General features: G+C 71.9%; 1 protein-coding gene across 1 annotated transcript in view; it reads right to left on the bottom strand.

Annotated features, from left to right (window-relative positions):
- Positions 1-16,479, bottom strand: part of LOC135325431 (metabotropic glutamate receptor 6-like) — a 37,318-nt gene extending 20,839 nt beyond the window's left edge. Inside the window, exons 1-5 of the mRNA XM_064503499.1 lie at positions 16,161-16,479; positions 13,217-13,433; positions 7,527-7,662; positions 6,124-6,278; positions 2,320-2,475 (exon numbers count right to left, since the gene is read on the bottom strand). Coding sequence (XP_064359569.1) covers positions 2,320-2,475; positions 6,124-6,278; positions 7,527-7,662; positions 13,217-13,433; positions 16,161-16,439 — 943 coding nt within the window. The 5' untranslated portion in view covers positions 16,440-16,479. The remainder of the gene's footprint in view (positions 1-2,319; positions 2,476-6,123; positions 6,279-7,526; positions 7,663-13,216; positions 13,434-16,160) is intronic.
- Positions 16,480-17,660: the final 1,181 nt, after the last annotated feature.

The raw sequence follows: 17,660 nt of genomic DNA, 5'->3' as shown, positions 1-17,660 counted from the left end.
CCCGGGGGTGTGACGTGGCAGGGGGGAGCTAGGACCCAGGGGCGCTGCGCCGTGGGGTGTTTGGGCCCCACACGTGTGGGGCAGAGGCCCAGGGGTGCCCCAGATGTGGGGCAGGCACCCAGGGGTGCCCCATGTGTGTGTGGGGCAGGGGCCTATGGGTGCCGTATGTGGGGCAGGGACCCGAGGGTGTGACGTGGCAGGGGGGAGCTAGGACCCAGGGGCGCCGCTCCGTGGGGTGTGGGCCCCACACGTGTGGGGCAGAGGCCCGGGGGTGTCCCAGATGTGGGGCGGGCACCCAGGGGTGCCCCACGTGTAGGGCAGCCGTGGGGCGCCCCGAAGGCAGCACCCATGTGCTTGTGGGGCACGCCGTGGGGCTCGCTATGGGGCAGCTATGGGGCAGGGGGACACCCCAGGAAGCCACAGCAGCACCGTGGGGCAGCCGTGTGGCGCAGGGACACCCGTGTGACTCGCCGTGGGGCAGCTATGGGACAGCAAGACACCCCAAGGGCACACGGTGCTGTGGGGCAGCCGTGGGGCAGCCATGGGGCAGGGGGACCCCCGGGGGGGTCACAGCGGTGCCGTGGGGCACAGGGACACCCATGGAGCTCGCTATGGGGCAGCTATGGGGCAGGGGGACACCCCAGGAGGTCACAGCAGTGCCATGGGGCAGCTGTGGGGCGCAGGGACACCCGTGTGACTCGCCGTGGGGCAGCTGTGGGGCAGGGGCACCGCAGGGGGGTCACAGCAGTGCCGTGGGGCAGCCATGGGGCATGGGGACACCCATGTGACTCGCCGTGGGGCAGCTATGGGGCAGCAGGACACCCCAAGGGCACACGATGGTGCTGTGGGTCACACCGTGGGGCAGCCGTGGGGCAGGGGGACCCCCGGGGGGGTCACAGCAGTGCCGTGGGGCACAGGGACACCCGTGGGGCTCGCTATGGGGCAGCCGTGGGGCAGGGGGACACCCCAGGGGGGTCACAGCAGTGCTGTGGGGCAGCTGTGGGGTGCAGAGACACCCGTGGGGCTCGCTATGGGGCAGCCGTGGGGCAGGGGGACACCCCAGGGGGGTCACAGCAGTGCTGTGGGGCAGCTGTGGGGCGCAGAGACACCCGTGGGGCTCGCTATGGGGCAGCCGTGGGGCAGGGGGACACCCCAGGAAGCCACAGCAGCACCGTGGGGCAGCCGTGGGGCACAGGGACACCCGTGTGACTCGCCGTGGGGCAGCTATGGGGCAGCAAAACACCCCAGGGGCACACGATGGTGCTGTGGGTCACGCCGTGGGGCAGCCGTGGGGCAGGGGGACCCCCGGGGGGGTCACAGCGGTGCCGTGGGGCACGGGGACACCCGTGGGGCTCGCTATGGGGCAGCCGTGGGTCAGGGGGACACCCCAGGAGGCCACAGCAGCACCGTGGGGCAGCTGTGGGGCTCAGGGACACCCATGGGGCTCGCTATGGGGCAGCCGTGGGGCAGGGGGACACCCCAGGGGGGTCACAGCAACGCCGTGGGGCAGCCGTGGGGCGCAGGGACACCCGTGTGACTTGCTGTGGGGCAGCCGTGGGGCAGGGGGACACCCCCGGGGGGGTCACAGCAGTGCCATGGGGCAGCCGTGGGGCGCAGGGACACCCATGGAGCTCGCTATGGGGCAGGGGGGCACCCCAGGGGGGGTCACAGCAGTGCCATGGGGCAGCCGTGGGGCGCAGGGACACCCATGGAGCTCGCTATGGGGCAGGGGGGCACCCCAGGGGGGGTCACAGCAGCGCTGTGGGGCAGCCGTGGGGCGCAGGAACACCCGTGGGGCTCGCTATGGGGCAGCTATGGGGCAGGGGGACACCCCAGGAGGCCACAGCAGTGCCATGGGGCAGCCGTGGGGCGCAGGGACACCCATGGAGCTCGCTATGGGGCAGCCATGGGGCAGGGGGACACCCCAGGAGGCCACAGCAGCGCCGTGGGGCAGCTGTGGGGCACAGGGACACCCGTGTGACTTGCTGTGGGGCAGCTGTGGGGCAGCAGGACACCCCAAGGGCACACGATGGTGCTGTGGGGCACACCGTGGGGCAGCCGTGGGGCAGGGGGACCCCCGGGGGGGTCACAGCGGTGCCGTGGGGCACAGGGACACCCGTGGGGCTCGCTATGGGGCAGCCGTGGGGCAGGGGGACACCCCAGGGGAGTCACAGCAGTGCCGTGGGGCAGCCGTGGGGCAGCTATGGGGCAGGGGGGCACCCCAGGGGCACACGATGGTGCCGTGGGGCAGCCGTGGGGCAGCCGTGGGGCAGCGGAACCCCCCCGGGGACGCCGCGGCGGCGCCGTGGGGCGCGGTACCTGTGCACTTGCGGGGGGGCGGGCCGTCGGCGTGGGGCGCGCCGTGGGGCGCGCCGTGGGGCAGGCGGCAGTTGAAGTCCTCCTCCCAGAACTCGTGGAACCAGCGGTTGCGGCGGTTGTTCTCCAGCGAGCGCGACGTGAAGTACTCGTCGAAGCCTGCGCGCCCCACGGCGCCGGGGGGGGGAGGGGGGGTCAGTGCCTGCCCCACGGCGCGCCCCACGGCGCCGGGGAGAGGGACGCTGCCCCACGGCGCTGGGGGGGGGGGTTGGGGGTTGCCCCACGGTGCTGGGGGGGGGGAGCCGCACCGCAAGGGACCCGGGGAGATGTGGGGTGCTGGGGGGCGGCGCTATGGGTCGCGCTGGGGGGTGCTATGGGGCACGCCGTGGGTCACGCCGTGGGGGTGCTATGGGTCACACCGTGGGGCAGACCCCAGGGTGCTATGGGGCATGCTGTGGGGCAGACCATGGGGTGCTCTGGGTCACACCGTGGGTCACGCTATGGGTCACGCTGTGGGGCAGACCATGGGGCGCTATGGGTCACACCGTGGGTCACACTATGGGTCACATTGTGGGGCAGACCATGGGGCACGCTGTGGGTCACACTATGGATCACGCCATGGGGCAGGCCATGGGGCGCTATGGGGCACGCTGTGGGTCACGCTATGGATCACGCCATGGGGCAGGCCATGGGGCGCTATGGGGCATGCTGTGGGGCAGGCCATGGGGTGCTCTGGGTCACGCTATGGGTCATGCTGTGGGGCAGACCATGGGGAGCTATGGGGCACACCGTGGGTCACGCTACGGGTCATGCCATGGGGCAGGTCATGGGGTGCTATAGCGCATGCCGTGGGTCACACTATGGGTCACACCGTGGGTCACACTATGGGTCACGCGGTGGGGCAGGCCATGGGGTGCTCTGGGTCACGCTATGGGGCACGCTATGGGGCAGGCCATGGGCTGCTATGGGGCACGCTGGGTCCCGCTATGGGGCACGCCATGGGGCAGGCCATGGGGTGCTATGGGTCATGCTATGGGTCACACCGTGGGGCAGGCCATGGGCCGCTATGGGGCACGGTGTGGGTCACACCATGGGGCAGGCCATGGGCCGCTATGGGTCACGCTATGGGTCACGCCGTGGGGCAGACCATGGGGCGCTATGGGGCACGCCGTGGGTCACACTATGGGTCACACCATGGGGTGCTATGGGGCACGCCGTGGGTCACGCCGTGGGTCACGTGTGGGTGCCGTGACCGCGCCGTGGGTCGCACTCCCCGGGGACGGAGGCGCGTGGGTGGGCAGGACGCCGACGCCGCCCCACGCCGCCCTGTAGTTGGCGCGAGCGGCCCGGGGGTCGCGCCGTGGGCCCCGTGACCGCGCCGTGGGTCGCGCCGTGGGTCGCGCCGTGGGTCGCGCCCTCCCCGTGGAGGGAGTCGCGCTGGGGCAGGACGCCGCCCCACACCGCCCTCCCGCGCCCCGTAGTTGGCGCGAGCGGCCCCGGGGTTGGCGCGAGCGGCCCCGGGGGTCGCGTTGCCGCGCCGTGGGTCGCGCCGTGGGTCGCGCCATGGGTCGCACTCACCGGGGACGGAGGCGCGGGTGGGCAGGACGCTGACACCGCCCCACACCGCCCTCCGGCGCCCCGTAGTTGGCGCGAGCGGCCCCGGGGTTGGCGCAAGCGGCCCGGGGGTCGCGCCGTGGGTCGCGCCGTGGGTCGCGCCGTGGGTCGCACTCCCCGGGGACGGAGGCGCGTGGGTGGGCAGGACGCCGACGCCGCCCCACGCCGCCCTCCCGCGCCCCGTAGTTGGTGCGAGTGGCCCCGGGGTCGCGCCATGGGCCCCGTGACTGCGCCGTGGGTCGCGCCGTGGGTCGCGCCCTCCCCGTGGAGGGAGTCGCGCTGGGGCAGGACGCCCCACGCCGCCCTCCGGCGCCCCGTAGTTGGCGCGAGCGGCCCCGGGGTTGGCGTGAGCGGCCCGGGGGCGCGCCGTGGGTCGCGTTGCCGCGCCGTGGGTCGCGCCGTGGGTCGCACTCACCGGGGACGGAGGCGCGGGTGGGCAGGACGCCGACGCCGCCCCACGCCGCCCTCCGGCGCCCCGTAGTTGGCGCGAGCGGCCCCGGGGTTGGCGCGAGCGGCCCCGTGGGTCGCGTTGCCGCGCCGTGGGTCGCGCCGTGGGTCGCGCCGTGGGTCGCACTCCCCGGGGACGGAGGCGCGGGTGGGCAGGACGCCCCACGCCGCCCTCCGGCGCCCCGTAGTTGGCGCGAGCGGCCCCGGGGTTGGCGCGAGCGGCCCCGTGGGTCGCGTTGCCGCGCCGTGGGTCGCGCCGTGGGTCGCGCCGTGGGTCGCACTCCCCGGGGACGGAGGCGCGGGTGGGCAGGATGCCCCACGCCGCCCTCCCGCGCCCCGTAGTTGGCGCGAGCGGCCCCGGGGTCGCGCCGTGGGCCCCGTGACCGCGCCGTGGGTCGCGCCGTGGGTCGCGCCCTCCCCGTGGAGGGAGTCGCGCTGGGGCAGGACGCCCCACGCCGCCCTCCCGCGCCCCGTAGTTGGCGCGAGCGGCCCCGGGGTCGCGCCGTGGGCCCCGTGACCGCGCCGTGGGTCGCGCCGTGGGTTGCGCCCTCCCCGTGGAGGGAGTCGCGCTGGGGCAGGACGCCCCACGCCGCCCTCCGGCGCCCCGTAGTTGGCGCGAGCGGCCCCGGGGTTGGCGCGAGCGGCCCCGGGGGTCGCGTTGCCGCGCCGTGGGTCGCGCCGTGGGTCGCGCCGTGGGTCGCACTCCCCGGGGACGGAGGCGCGTGGGTGGGCAGGACGCCGACGCCGCCCCACGCCGCCCTCCCGCGCCCCGTAGTTGGCGCGAGCGGCCCCGGGGTCGTGCCGTGGGTCGCGTTGCCGCGCCGTGGGTCGCGCCGTGGGTCGCGCCGTGGGTCGCGCCCTCCCCGTGGACGGAGTCGCGCTGGGGCAGGACGCCCCACGCCGCCCTCCGGCGCCCCGTAGTTGGCGCGAGCGGCCCCGGGGTTGGCGCGAGCGGCCCCGGGGGCGCGCCGTGGGTCGCGTTGCCGCACCGTGGGTCGCGCCGTGGGTCGCGCGGTGGGTCGCACTCCCCGGGGACGGAGGCGCGTGGGTGGGCAGGACGCCGACACCGCCCCACGCCGCCCTCCGGCGCCCCGTAGTTGGCGCGAGCGGCCCCGGGGTCGCGCCGTGGGCCCCGTTGCCGCGCCGTGGGTCGCGCCGTGGGTCGCGCCATGGGTCGCACTCCCCGGGGACGGAGGCGCGTGGGTGGGCAGGACGCCGACGCCGCCCCACACCGCCCTCCCGCGCCCCGTAGTTGGCGCGAGCGGCCCCGTGGGTCGCGTTGCCGCGCCGTGGGTCGCGCCGTGGGTCGCACTCCCCGGGGACGGAGGCGCGTGGGTGGGCAGGACGCCGACGCCGCCCCACGCCGCCCTCCCGCGCCCCGTAGTTGGCGCGAGCGGCCCCGTGGGTCGCGTTGCCGCGCCGTGGGTCGCGCCGTGGGTCGCACTCCCCGGGGACGGAGGCGCGTGGGTGGGCAGGACGCCGACGCCGCCCCACGCCGCCCTCCCGCGCCCCGTAGTTGGCGCGAGCGGCCCCGGGGTTGGCGCGAGCGGCCCGGGGGTCGCGTTGCCGCGCCGTGGGTCGCGCCGTGGGTCGCGCCCTCCCCGTGGAGGGAGTCGCGCTGGGGCAGGACGCCCCACGCCGCCCTCCCGCGCCCCGTAGTTGGCGCGAGCGGCCCCGGGGTCGCGCCGTGGGCCCCGTTGCCGCGCCGTGGGTCGCGCCGTGGGTCGCGCCGTGGGTCGCACTCACCGGGGACGGAGGCGCGGGTGGGCAGGATGGTGACGGCGCCCCAGGCCGCCTCCTCCAGGCCCTGCACGGGCGCCATCTTGGCCCCCCAGCTGTCGGAGCCCACCCAGGCGAAGTGGCCCGAGAGGTTGGCGCGAGCCGCCGCCGCCAGCATCCCCCTGCGGGCACCCGTCAGCACCGCCGGACTGGGGGGACTGGGAGGGCACTGGGAGGCACTGGGAGCGGGGGGGACCACCCTGGGAGGGACTGCGAGGGCACTGGGAGGGACTGGGAGTGGGTGGGACACCCCTGGGAGGGACTGGGGGGCACTGGGAGGGCACTGGGAGGGACTGGGAGCGGGGGGGACCACCCTGGGAGGGACTGGGAGGGCACTGGGAGGGACTGGGAGGCGACTGGGAGTGGGTGGGACACCCCTGGGAGGGACTGGGAGGGACTGGGCCCCCCTGGGAGGGACTGGGGAGGGACTGAGAGTGACTGGCGCCCACTGGGAGGGGCTGGGAGGAACTGGGGGAGACTGGGCCCCACTGGGAGTGGACTGGGAGCAGGTGGGACCCCCCTGGGAGGAGACTGGGAGGAGACTGGGCCCCACTGGGGGGGACTGGGAGGGGGTGGGACCCCCCTGGGAGGGACTGGGAGTGGGGGGGACCCCCCTGGGAGGGACTGGGAGGGGACTGGGCCCTACTGGGAGGGACTGGGAGGGCACTGGGAGGGACTGGGCCCCACTGGGAGGGGACTGGGCCCCACTGGGAGGTACTGGGGAGGGACTGAGAGTGACTGGGGCTCACTGGGAGGGACTGGGAGGGGCTGGGAGCAGGTGGGACCCCCCTGGGAGGAGACTGGGCCCCACTGGGGGGGACTGGGAGGGGACTGGGAGTGGACTGGGCCCCACTGGGAGGGACTGGGAGTGTATGCAGGTTACTGGTCTCTCCCAGGGCCACCCAGGGGGGTTACTGGTCTGTACTGGGGGGACACCTGGGGGGGTTACTGGTGCATACTGGTCTATACTGGTGTGTACCGGTCTACACTGGTGCATACTGGTCTATACTGGTCCATACTGGGAAGGGGGCCCTCGCTGCACCCTGCCCTCCCACCCTGGTGGCTACTAGGGGGACTTGGTGTTACTGGTCTATACTGGGGGGACACCAGGAGGGTTACTGGCCTAAACTGGGGGGACACCCAGGGGGGTTATTGGTCTATACTGGTGCATACTGGTGCATACTGGGGAAGGGGGCCCCTGCTGCGCCCTCCCCTCCCCCTCCCAGGGGGCTCTAGGGGGGCTGGGGCTGGGTGGGGGGTTACTGGTCTCTACTGGTCACACCCAGGGGGGTTACTGGTGCGTAGCAGGGGGCCGCGCGGGGGGGGTTACTGGTCCCCACTGGTGTGTACTGGTGTGTACTGGTGCGCACCGGATGTCGTCCTCGTTGGCGAAGAGCACCACGGCGCGGGCGGCCGGCGTCTCCAGCAGCCGCCCCAGCGCCTTCCCGTACTCGCCCCGGCGCGGCTCCCGCGGCAGCTTCACCGACTGCGCCACGCACAGGCCCCCTGCCCCAGTAAGAACCAGTACAAACCAGTAAGAACCAGTATAAACCAGTACGAACCAGTACGAACCAGTACGAACCAGTACGAACCAGTAAGAACCGGCACCCCCCCCGCCGCCCCAGCGCCTTCCCGTACTCGCCCCGGCGCGGCTCCCGCGGCAGCTTCACCGACTGCGCCACGCACAGGCCCCCTGCCCCAGTAAGAACCAGTACAAACCAGTAAGAACCAGTATGAACCAGTACGAACCAGTACGAACCAGTACGAACCAGTACGAACCAGTAAGAACCGGCATCCCCCCCGCCGCCCCAGCGCCTTCCCGTACTCGCCCCGGCGCGGCTCCCGCGGCAGCTTCACCGACTGCGCCACGCACAGGCCCCCTGCCCCAGTAAGAACCAGTACAAACCAGTAAGAACCAGTATGAACCAGTACGAACCAGTACGAACCAGTACGAACCAGTACGAACCAGTACGAACCAGTACGAACCAGTATGAACCAGTACGAACCGGCACCCCCCCCGCCGCCCCAGCGCCTTCCCGTACTCGCCCCGGCGCGGCTCCCGCGGCAGCTTCACCGACTGCGCCACGCACAGGCCCCCTGCCCCAGTAAGAACCAGTACAAACCAGTAAGAACCAGTACGAACCAGTACAAACCAGTAAGAACCAGTACGAACCGGCACCCCCCCCGCCGCCCCAGCGCCTTCCCGTACTCGCCCCGGCGCGGCTCCCGCGGCAGCTTCACCGACTGCGCCACGCACAGGCCCCCTGCCCCAGTAAGAACCAGTACAAACCAGTAAGAACCAGTATAAACCAGTACGAACCAGTACGAACCAGTACGAACCAGTACGAACCAGTAAGAACCGGCATCCCCCCCGCCGCCCCAGCGCCTTCCCGTACTCGCCCCGGCGCGGCTCCCGCGGCAGCTTCACCGACTGCGCCACGCACAGGCCCCCTGCCCCAGTAAGAACCAGTACAAACCAGTAAGAACCAGTATGAACCAGTACGAACCAGTACGAACCAGTACGAACCAGTACGAACCAGTATGAACCAGTACGAACCGGCACCCCCCCCGCCGCCCCAGCGCCTTCCCGTACTCGCCCCGGCGCGGCTCCCGCGGCAGCTTCACCGACTGCGCCACGCACAGGCCCCCTGCCCCAGTAAGAACCAGTACAAACCAGTAAGAACCAGTACGAACCAGTACAAACCAGTAAGAACCAGTACGAACCGGCACCCCCCCCGCCGCCCCAGCGCCTTCCCGTACTCGCCCCGGCGCGGCTCCCGCGGCAGCTTCACCGACTGCGCCACGCACAGGCCCCCTGCCCCAGTATGAACCAGTACAAACCAGTAAGAACCAGTACAAACCAGTACGAACCAGTATGCCCCCTTCCCAACCCGGCGACTCCCAGCAAACACCCGGCAGCTGTGGGCGCCCTCAGACACCTCCCCTGCCCTCCCAGTGCCTCCCAGTTTGGCCCAGTGCCTCCCAGTAGACACCAGTGCTCCCAGTGTCTCCCCCCTCACCTGAGTGGGAGGGGGGATTTCGGGCTCCTTGGTCTGGAAGAAGGGGGCAGGCGGCGCTCCCAGTGCTCCCAGTACATCCCAGTTTGTCCCAGTACATCCCAGTGTCCCTCTCAGTATACCCCAGTGCCTCCCAGTACAAACCAGTGCCTCCCAGTTTGTCCCAGTGCATGACCCACCTCACCTGAAGGAGTTGATGTCACTCTCCTCGCTCTTGAAGGGGGGCAGACGCTGGTTCCAGTCCATCCCAGTATACCCCAGTCCATCCCAGTATACCCCAGTCCATCCCAGTGCTTCCCAGTGTGTCCCAGTGCCTCCCAGTCCGTCCCAGTGCCCGCCCCACCTCACCTGAAGGTGTTGACTTTGCTCTCGCTCACCAAGAACGGGGCCCAACACCGCTCCCGGCGCTCCCAGTGCCTCCCAGTTTGTCCCAGTTTGTCCCAGTGCCTCCCAGTATGTCCCAGGGCCTCTCCCAGTGCCTCCCAGTGCCTCCCAGTGCCTCCCAGTATGTCCCAGTGCCCCTCCCAGTATACACCAGTGCCCGCCCCACCTCACCTGAAGGTGTTGACGTCGCTCTCGCTCGCCAAGAACGGGGCCCAACACCGCTCCCGGCGCTCCCAGTGCCTCCCAGTCTGTCCCAGTCTGTCCCAGTCTGTCCCAGTCTGTCCCCGCGGGGACTCACCGGCCTCGCGGGAGCTCTGCACGAAGGCGTCGACGCCGCTCTCGCCGTAGCTGCCCTCGGAGGCCAGCGTGGAGACGTAGCTCCAGCGCTCCCAGTGCCTCCCAGTGCCTCCCAGTGTGTCCCAGTGCCTCCCAGTATGTCCCAGTGCCTCTCCCAGTATGTCCCAGTCCTTCCCAGTGCCTCCCAGTGCCCCTCCCAGTATACACCAGTGCCCGCCCCACCTCACCTGAAGGTGTTGACGTCGCTCTCGCTCGCCAAGAACGGGGCCCAACACCGCTCCCGGCGCTCCCAGTGCCTCCCAGTCTGTCCCAGTCTGTCCCAGTCTGTCCCCGCGGGGACTCACCGGCCTCGCGGGAGCTCTGCACGAAGGCGTCGACGCCGCTCTCGCCGTAGCTGCCCTCGGAGGCCAGCGTGGAGACGTAGCTCCAGCGCTCCCAGTGCCTCCCAGTGCCTCCCAGTTTGTCCCAGTGCCCCTCCCAGTGCTCCCAGTCCATCCCAGTCCATCCCAGTGTGTCCCAGTGCCCCCCAGTGTGTCCCAGTGCCCCTCCCAGTATACACCAGTGCCCGCCCCACCTCACCTGAAGGTGTCGACGTCGCTCTCGCTCGCCAGGAACGGGGCCCAACACCGCTCCCGGTGCTCCCAGTCTGTCCCAGTGCTCCCAGTCTGTCCCAGTCTGTCCCCGCGGGGACTCACCGGCCTCGCGGGAGCTCTGCACGAAGGCGTCGACGCCGCTCTCGCCGTAGCTGCCCTCGGAGGCCAGCGTGGAGACGTAGCTCCAGCGCTCCCAGTGCCTCCCAGTGCCTCCCAGTTTGTCCCAGGGCCTCTCCCAGTGCTCCCAGTCCATCCCAGTGCCTCCCAGTCCATCCCAGTGCCCCTCCCAGTACACCCCAGTACCCACCCCACCTCACCTGAAGGTGTTGACGTCGCTCTCGCTCGCCAAGAACGGGGCCCAACACCGCTCCCAGCGCCTCCCAGTGCTCCCAGTTTGTCCCAGTGCCTCTCCCAGTGCTCCCAGTCCATCCCAGTGCCTCCCAGTATGTCCCAGTGCCTCCCAGTCCATCCCAGTGCCCCTCCCAGTCCATCCCAGTGCCCACCCCACCTCACCTGAAGGTGTTGACGTCGCTCTCGCTCGCCAAGAACGGGGCCCAACACCGCTCCCGGCGCTCCCAGTGCCTCCCAGTCTGTCCCAGTCTGTCCCCGCGGGGACTCACCGGCCTCGCGGGAGCTCTGCACGAAGGCGTCGACGCCGCTCTCGCCGTAGCTGCCCTCGGAGGCCAGCGTGGAGACGTAGCTCCAGTGCTCCCAGTGCCTCCCAGTATGTCCCAGTGCCTCTCCCAGTATGTCCCAGTGCTCCCAGTCCATCCCAGTCTGTCCCAGTGCCCCTCCCAGTCCATCCCAGTACACCCCAGTGCCCGCCCCACCTCACCTGAAGGTGTTGACGTCGCTCTCGCTCGCCAAGAACGGGGCCCAACACCGCTCCCGGTGCTCCCAGCGCTCCCAGTGCCTCCCAGTTTGTCCCAGTGCCTCTCCCAGTGCTCCCAGTCCATCCCAGTGCCTCCCAGTGCTTCCCAGTGCCTCCCAGTCCATCCCAGTGCCCCTCCCAGTATACACCAGTGCCCGCCCCACCTCACCTGAAGGTGTTGACGTCGCTCTCGCTCGCCAAGAACGGGGCCCAACACCGCTCCCGGTGCTCCCAGTCTGTCCCAGTGCTCCCAGTGCCTCCCAGTCTGTCCCAGTCTGTCCCCGCGGGGACTCACCGGCCTCGCGGGAGCTCTGCACGAAGGCGTCGACGCCGCTCTCGCCGTAGCTGCCCTCGGAGGCCAGCGTGGAGACGTAGCTCCAGTGCTCCCAGTGCCTCCCAGTGCCTCCCAGTTTGGCCCAGTGCCTCCCAGTATACTCCCAGCCCTTCCCAGTATACTCCCGGCCCTTCCCAGTATGGCCCAGTGCTTCCCAGTAGACACCAGTGCTCCCAGTGTCTCCCCCCTCACCTGAGTGGGAGGGGGGATTTCGGGCTCCTTGGTCTGGAAAAAGGGGGCAGGCGGCGCTCCCAGTGCTCCCAGTGCCTCCCAGTTTGTCCCAGTGCCCCTCCCAGTGCCTCCCAGTCCATCCCAGTGCCCCCCAGTCTGTCCCAGTACCCGCCCCACCTCACCTGAAGGTGTTGACGTCGCTCTCGCTCGCCAAGAACAGGGCCAAACACCACTCCCAGTGCCTCCCAGTGCCCCCAGTGCCTCCCAGTCCATCCCAGTGCCTCCCAGTTTGTCCCAGTGCCCCTCCCAGTGCTCCCAGGCCATCCCAGTCTGTCCCAGTGCCCCTCCCAGTCCATCCCAGTACACCCCAGTGCCCGCCCCACCTCACCTGAAGGTGTTGACGTCGCTCTCGCTCGCCAAGAACGGGGCCCAACACCGCTCCCGGTGCTCCCAGTGCCTCCCAGTGCCTCCCAGTCTGTCCCAGTCTGTCCCCGCGGGGACTCACCGGCCTCGCGGGAGCTCTGCACGAAGGCGTCGACGCCGCTCTCGCCGTAGCTGCCCTCGGAGGCCAGCGTGGAGACGTAGCTCCAGTGCTCCCAGTGCCTCCCAGTGCCTCCCAGTGTGTCCCAGTGCCTCCCAGTATGTCCCAGTGCCTCTCCCAGTATGTCCCAGTCCTTCCCAGTGCCTCCCAGTGCCCCTCCCAGTATACACCAGTGCCCGCCCCACCTCACCTGAAGGTGTTGACGTCGCTCTCGCTCGCCAGGAATGGGGCCGAACACCGCTCCCGGCGCTCCCAGTGCCTCCCAGTGCTCCCAGTCTGTCCCAGTCTGTCCCCGCGGGGACTCACCGGCCTCGCGGGAGCTCTGCACGAAGGCGTCGACGCCGCTCTCGCCGTAGCTGCCCTCGGAGGCCAGCGTGGAGACGTAGCTCCAGCGCTCCCAGTGCCTCCCAGTGCCTCCCAGTCCGTCCCAGTGCCTCCCAGTATGTCCCAGTGCCTCTCCCAGTGCTCCCAGTCCATCCCAGTGCCCCTCCCAGTCCATCCCAGTACACCCCAGTGCCCGCCCCACCTCACCTGAAGGTGTTGACGTCGCTCTCGCTCGCCAAGAACAGGGCCCAACACCGCTCCCAGTGCTCCCAGTGCCTCCCAGTTTGTCCCAGTGCCTCTCCCAGTGCTCCCAGTCCATCCCAGTGCCTCCCAGTGTGTCCCAGTGCCTCCCAGTCCATCCCAGTGCCCCTCCCAGTACACCCCAGTGCCCGCCCCACCTCACCTGAAGGTGTTGACGTCGCTCTCGCTCGCCAAGAACGGGGCCCAACACCGCTCCCGGCGCTCCCAGTGCCTCCCAGCGCTCCCAGTCTGTCCCAGTGCTCCCAGTCTGTCCCCGCGGGGACTCACCGGCCTCGCGGGAGCTCTGCACGAAGGCGTCGACGCCGCTCTCGCCGTAGCTGCCCTCGGAGGCCAGCGTGGAGACGTAGCTCCAGCCCAGGGCCCGCACCACGTCCACCATGGCCTGCGCCTGGTACGAGTCCGGCGGCACCACGCGCGAGAAGAACTCGTAGCGGCCCCCGTCGCTCAGCTCCGGCGCCGTCGACGCGTAGCTGATCTGCGGGATCTGCGCCCCGGGGCCCAGGCGTCCGGGAGCCGCCCGGGCAATGGCGGGGGTGGGGGGGAACCCGGGGGGCCCAGGTGTCCGGGGAGTGGGGAAGCCGGGGGGGAACCTGGGGGCCCAGGTGTCGGGGGAGTGGGGGAGCCGGGGGGCAACCGGGGGACCCAGGTGTCCGGGGAGTGGGGGGAGCAAGGGGGGTGGGGGGGAACCTGGGGGCCCAGGCGTCCGGGGAGGTGACAGGACCTGGGTGGCTGGGGAGCTGGTGGGGCCCAGGCGTCCGGGAGGCACCCAGGCACGGCGGGGGGGACCCGGGGGCCCAGGTGTCCGGGGAGTGGGGGAGCTGGGGGGGAACCCGGGGGCCCAGGCGTCCGGGGAGGTGACAGGACCTGGGTGGCTGGGGAGCTGGTGGGGCCCAGGCGTCCGGGCATGGAGGTGGGGGGATGGGGGGGACCTGGGGGCCCAGGCGTCCGGGAGGCGCCCGGGCAATGGGGGGGGTGGGGGGGAACCGGGGGGCCCAGGCGTCCGGGGACTGGGGGGAGCCAGGGGGGTGGGGGGGAACCTGGGGGCCCAGGCGTCCGGGAGGCGCCCGGGCAATGGGGGGGGTGGGGGGGAACCGGGGGGCCCAGGCGTCCGGGGATTGTGGGGAGCCAGGGGGGTGGGGGGGCACCCAAGGGCCCAGGCGTCCGGGAGGCACCTGGGCAATGGGGGGGGGGGGGGGAACCCGGGGGGCCCAGGCGTCCGGGGACTGGGGGAGCCGGGGGGGAACCGGGGGGCCCAGGCGTCCAGGGAGGTGACAGGACCTGGGTGGCTGGGGAGCTGGTGGGGCCCAGGCGTCCGGGAGCCGCCCGGGCAATGGGGGGGGGGACCCGGGGGGCCCAGGCGTCCGGGGAGTGGGGGAGCCGGGGGGCAACCCGGGGGCCCAGGCGTCCGGGGAGGTGACAGGACCTGGGTGGCTGGGGAGCTGGTGGGGCCCAGGCGTCCGGGCATGGAGGGGGGGACGGGGGGGACCTGGGGGCCCAGGCGTCCGGGGACTGCGGGGAGCCAGGAGGGAGGGGGGGAACCTGGGGGCCCAGGCGTCCGGGAGGCACCCGGGCAATGGGGGGGGGTGGGGGGGGACCCGGGGGCCCAGGCGTCCGGGGACTGGGGGGAACCAGGGAGGGGCATCCAGGGGCCCAGGCGTCCGGGTGCCCCCCCCCCCACGCCCCAGGGGGCCCAGGCGTCCGGGCGCCACCCCCCCCCCCCCGTTGCCGGGGGGCCCAGGCGTCCGGGGATTACGCCGCGGTCCCTTAATCCCCCCTAATCCCCCGCCGGCCGCTTCCCGCCGCCCCGGGGCATTCTGGGTAACGCCCCCCCCCCTCGTTAGCGGCCTCGTTAGGCCAAGGGGGGGGGGGGAAGGTTCTGGAAGCTGCTCGTGGCCTGGGGACCCAGGCGTCCGGGCACACGCGTGGGGTGCATGGGCCCAACACGCCTCCACACGCCTCCACACGCTTCCACACGTGTCCCACACGCCCCAACACGCTTCCACACGCCCCCAACACGCTTCCACACGCCCCAACACGCTTCCACACGCCCCCAACACGCTTCCACACGGACCTAACATGGCCTCCATGGTGGAAATGGAGGCCCACACGTGTCCCATGTGCCCCAACACGCCTCCACACGCCCCAACACGCCTCCCCACAGACCTAACATGGCTTCCATCATGGAGACGGAGCCCCACACGTGTCCCCCACGCCCCCAACACGCCTCCACACGCCCTCACACACGTCCCACGTGCCCCACACGTGTCCCCCACGCCCCCAACGCGCCTCCACACGCCCTCACACACGTCCCACGTGCCCCACACGTGTCCCCCACGCCCCCAACACGCCTCCACACGCCCTCACACACGTCCCACGTGCCCCACACGTGTCCCCCACGCCCCCAACGCGCCTCCACACGCCCTCACACACGTCCCACGTGCCCCACACGTGTCCCCCACGCCCCCAACGCGCCTCCACACGCCCTCACACACGTCCCACGTGCCCCACACGTGTCCCCCACGCCCCCAACACGCCTCCACACGCCCTCACACACGTCCCACGTGCCCCACACGTGTCCCCCACGCCCCCAACACGCCTCCACACGCCCCAACACACCTCCCACGTGCCCCACACGTGTCCCCCACGCCCCCAACACGCCTCCACACGCCCTCACACACCTCCCACGTGCCCCACACGTGTCCCCCACGCCCCCAACACGCCTCCACACGCCCCAACACACCTCCACACGCCCTCACACGTGTCCCACACGCCCCAACACGCCTCCCCACAGACCTAACATGGCCTCCAGGATGGAGACGGAGCCCCAGGTGCCCCCAACACGCCCCAACACGTGTCCCCCACGCCCCCAACACGCCTCCACACGCCCCAACACACCTCCACACGCCCCAACACACCTCCACACGCCCTCACACGTGTCCCACACGCCCCAACACACCTCCACACGCCCCAACACGCCTCCCCACAGACCTAACATGGCCTCCATGATGGAGACGGAGCCCCAGGTGCCCCCAACGCGCCCCAACACGTGTCCCACACGCCCCCAACACGCCTCCACACACCCCAACACACCTCCACACGCCCCAACACGCCTCCCCACAAACCTAACATGGCCTCCAGGATGGAGACGGAGCCCCAGGTGCCCCCAACGCGCCCCCGCACGTGTCCCCCACGCCCCCAACACGGGCCGTACCGCAAAGAGCCGCAGCACGTTGGCCACCATGATGGAGACGGAGCTGGCGGAGGCGCCGATGACGCCGACGAGGCGCTCGGGGGGGGGCCGGCGGGGGGGCCGCCCGTCGGCGCAGCGCCCCTCGTCCTCGGCGCGGCCGCGCAGGCGGGCGCCGCCGAAGGAGAGGGCCTGCTCCAGGGCGTAGGTGTCGCGGGAGCAGGTGTCGAGGATGCGGGCGCCCAGCGTGACGTTGGGCAGCAGGCGCGGGTCGCCGTTCACCCGGTCCAGGGCGTAGAGCATGGCCTCCAGGCGCTGCACCCCCTGCTCCTTGCGCAGCGCCCCGCACGGCACCCCCGCCGGCCCCCGCCCGTGCACCGGGAAGAGCCCCCCCAGCGTCACGTCGCCCGCCAGGCGGATGCCGTGGGGCTGGGTGCCCGCCGGCGCCCCCCCGGCCCCCCCGCGGCTGCAGCAGCCCCACGCCAGCGCCAGCAGCAGCCCCGGCGGCACCATGCTGCGGAGACAAGGGGCGGGGGGGGGCGGCGTGAGGGTCTGGGGGTCCACAGAGCTGTGGGGGGGGTGGGATGGGGGGGCTCTGGGGGTCCTCAGGGCTGTAGGGGGGGATATGGGGCAGGATGGGGGGGCCCTGGTGCTGTGGGGGGGGATATGGGGCAGGATGGGGGGGCTCTGGGGGTCCCCAGGGCTGTGGGGGGGGATATGGGGCAGAATGGGGGGTCCCTGGTGCCGTGGGGGGGGGATATGGGGCAGGATGGGGGGGCTCTGGTGCTGTGGGGGGGGATATGGGGCAGGATGGGGGTCCCCAGGGCTGTGGGGGGGGGATATGGGGCAGGATGGGGGGTCCCTGGTGCCGTGGGGGGGGATATGGGGCAGGATGGGGGGGCCCTGGGGGTCCCCAACACTGTGGGGGGGGATATGGGGCAGGATGGGGGGTCCCTGGTGCCATGGGGGGGGATATGGGGCAGGATGGGGGGTCCCTGGTGCTGTGGGGGGGGGATATGGGGCAGGATGGGGGGGCTCTAGGGGTTCCCAGGGCTGTAGGGTGGGGTTATGGGGCAGGTTGGGGGGTCCCTGGTGCCGTGGGGGGGGATATGGGGCAGGATGGGGGGTCCCTGGTGCGATGGGGGGGGGATATGGGGCAGGATGGGGGGGCTCTGGTGCTGTGGGGGGGGGATATGGGGCAGGATGGGGGGGCTCTAGGGGTTCCCAGGGCTGTAGGGTGGGGTTATGGGGCAGGTTGGGGGGTCCCTGGTGCCGTGGGGGGGGATATGGGGCAGGATGGGGGGGCCCTGGTGCCATGGAGGGGGATATGGGGCAGGATGGGGGGTCCCTGGTGCGATGGGGGGGGGATATGGGGCAGGATGGGGGGGCTCTGGGGGTCCCCAGGGCTGTAGGGGGGGGATATGGGGCAGGATGGGGGGTCCCTGGTGCTGTGGGGGGGGATATGGGGCAGGATGGGGGGGCTCTGGTGCTGTGGGGGGGGATATGGGGCAGGATGGGGGGGCT

Source organism: Dromaius novaehollandiae, chromosome 37 (genome assembly GCF_036370855.1).
Source record: "Dromaius novaehollandiae isolate bDroNov1 chromosome 37, bDroNov1.hap1, whole genome shotgun sequence".
Lineage (NCBI taxonomy): Eukaryota > Metazoa > Chordata > Aves > Casuariiformes > Dromaiidae > Dromaius > Dromaius novaehollandiae.
Note: the sequence above shows the minus strand (reverse complement) of the source record. Positions and strands in the feature narration are given on the sequence as shown.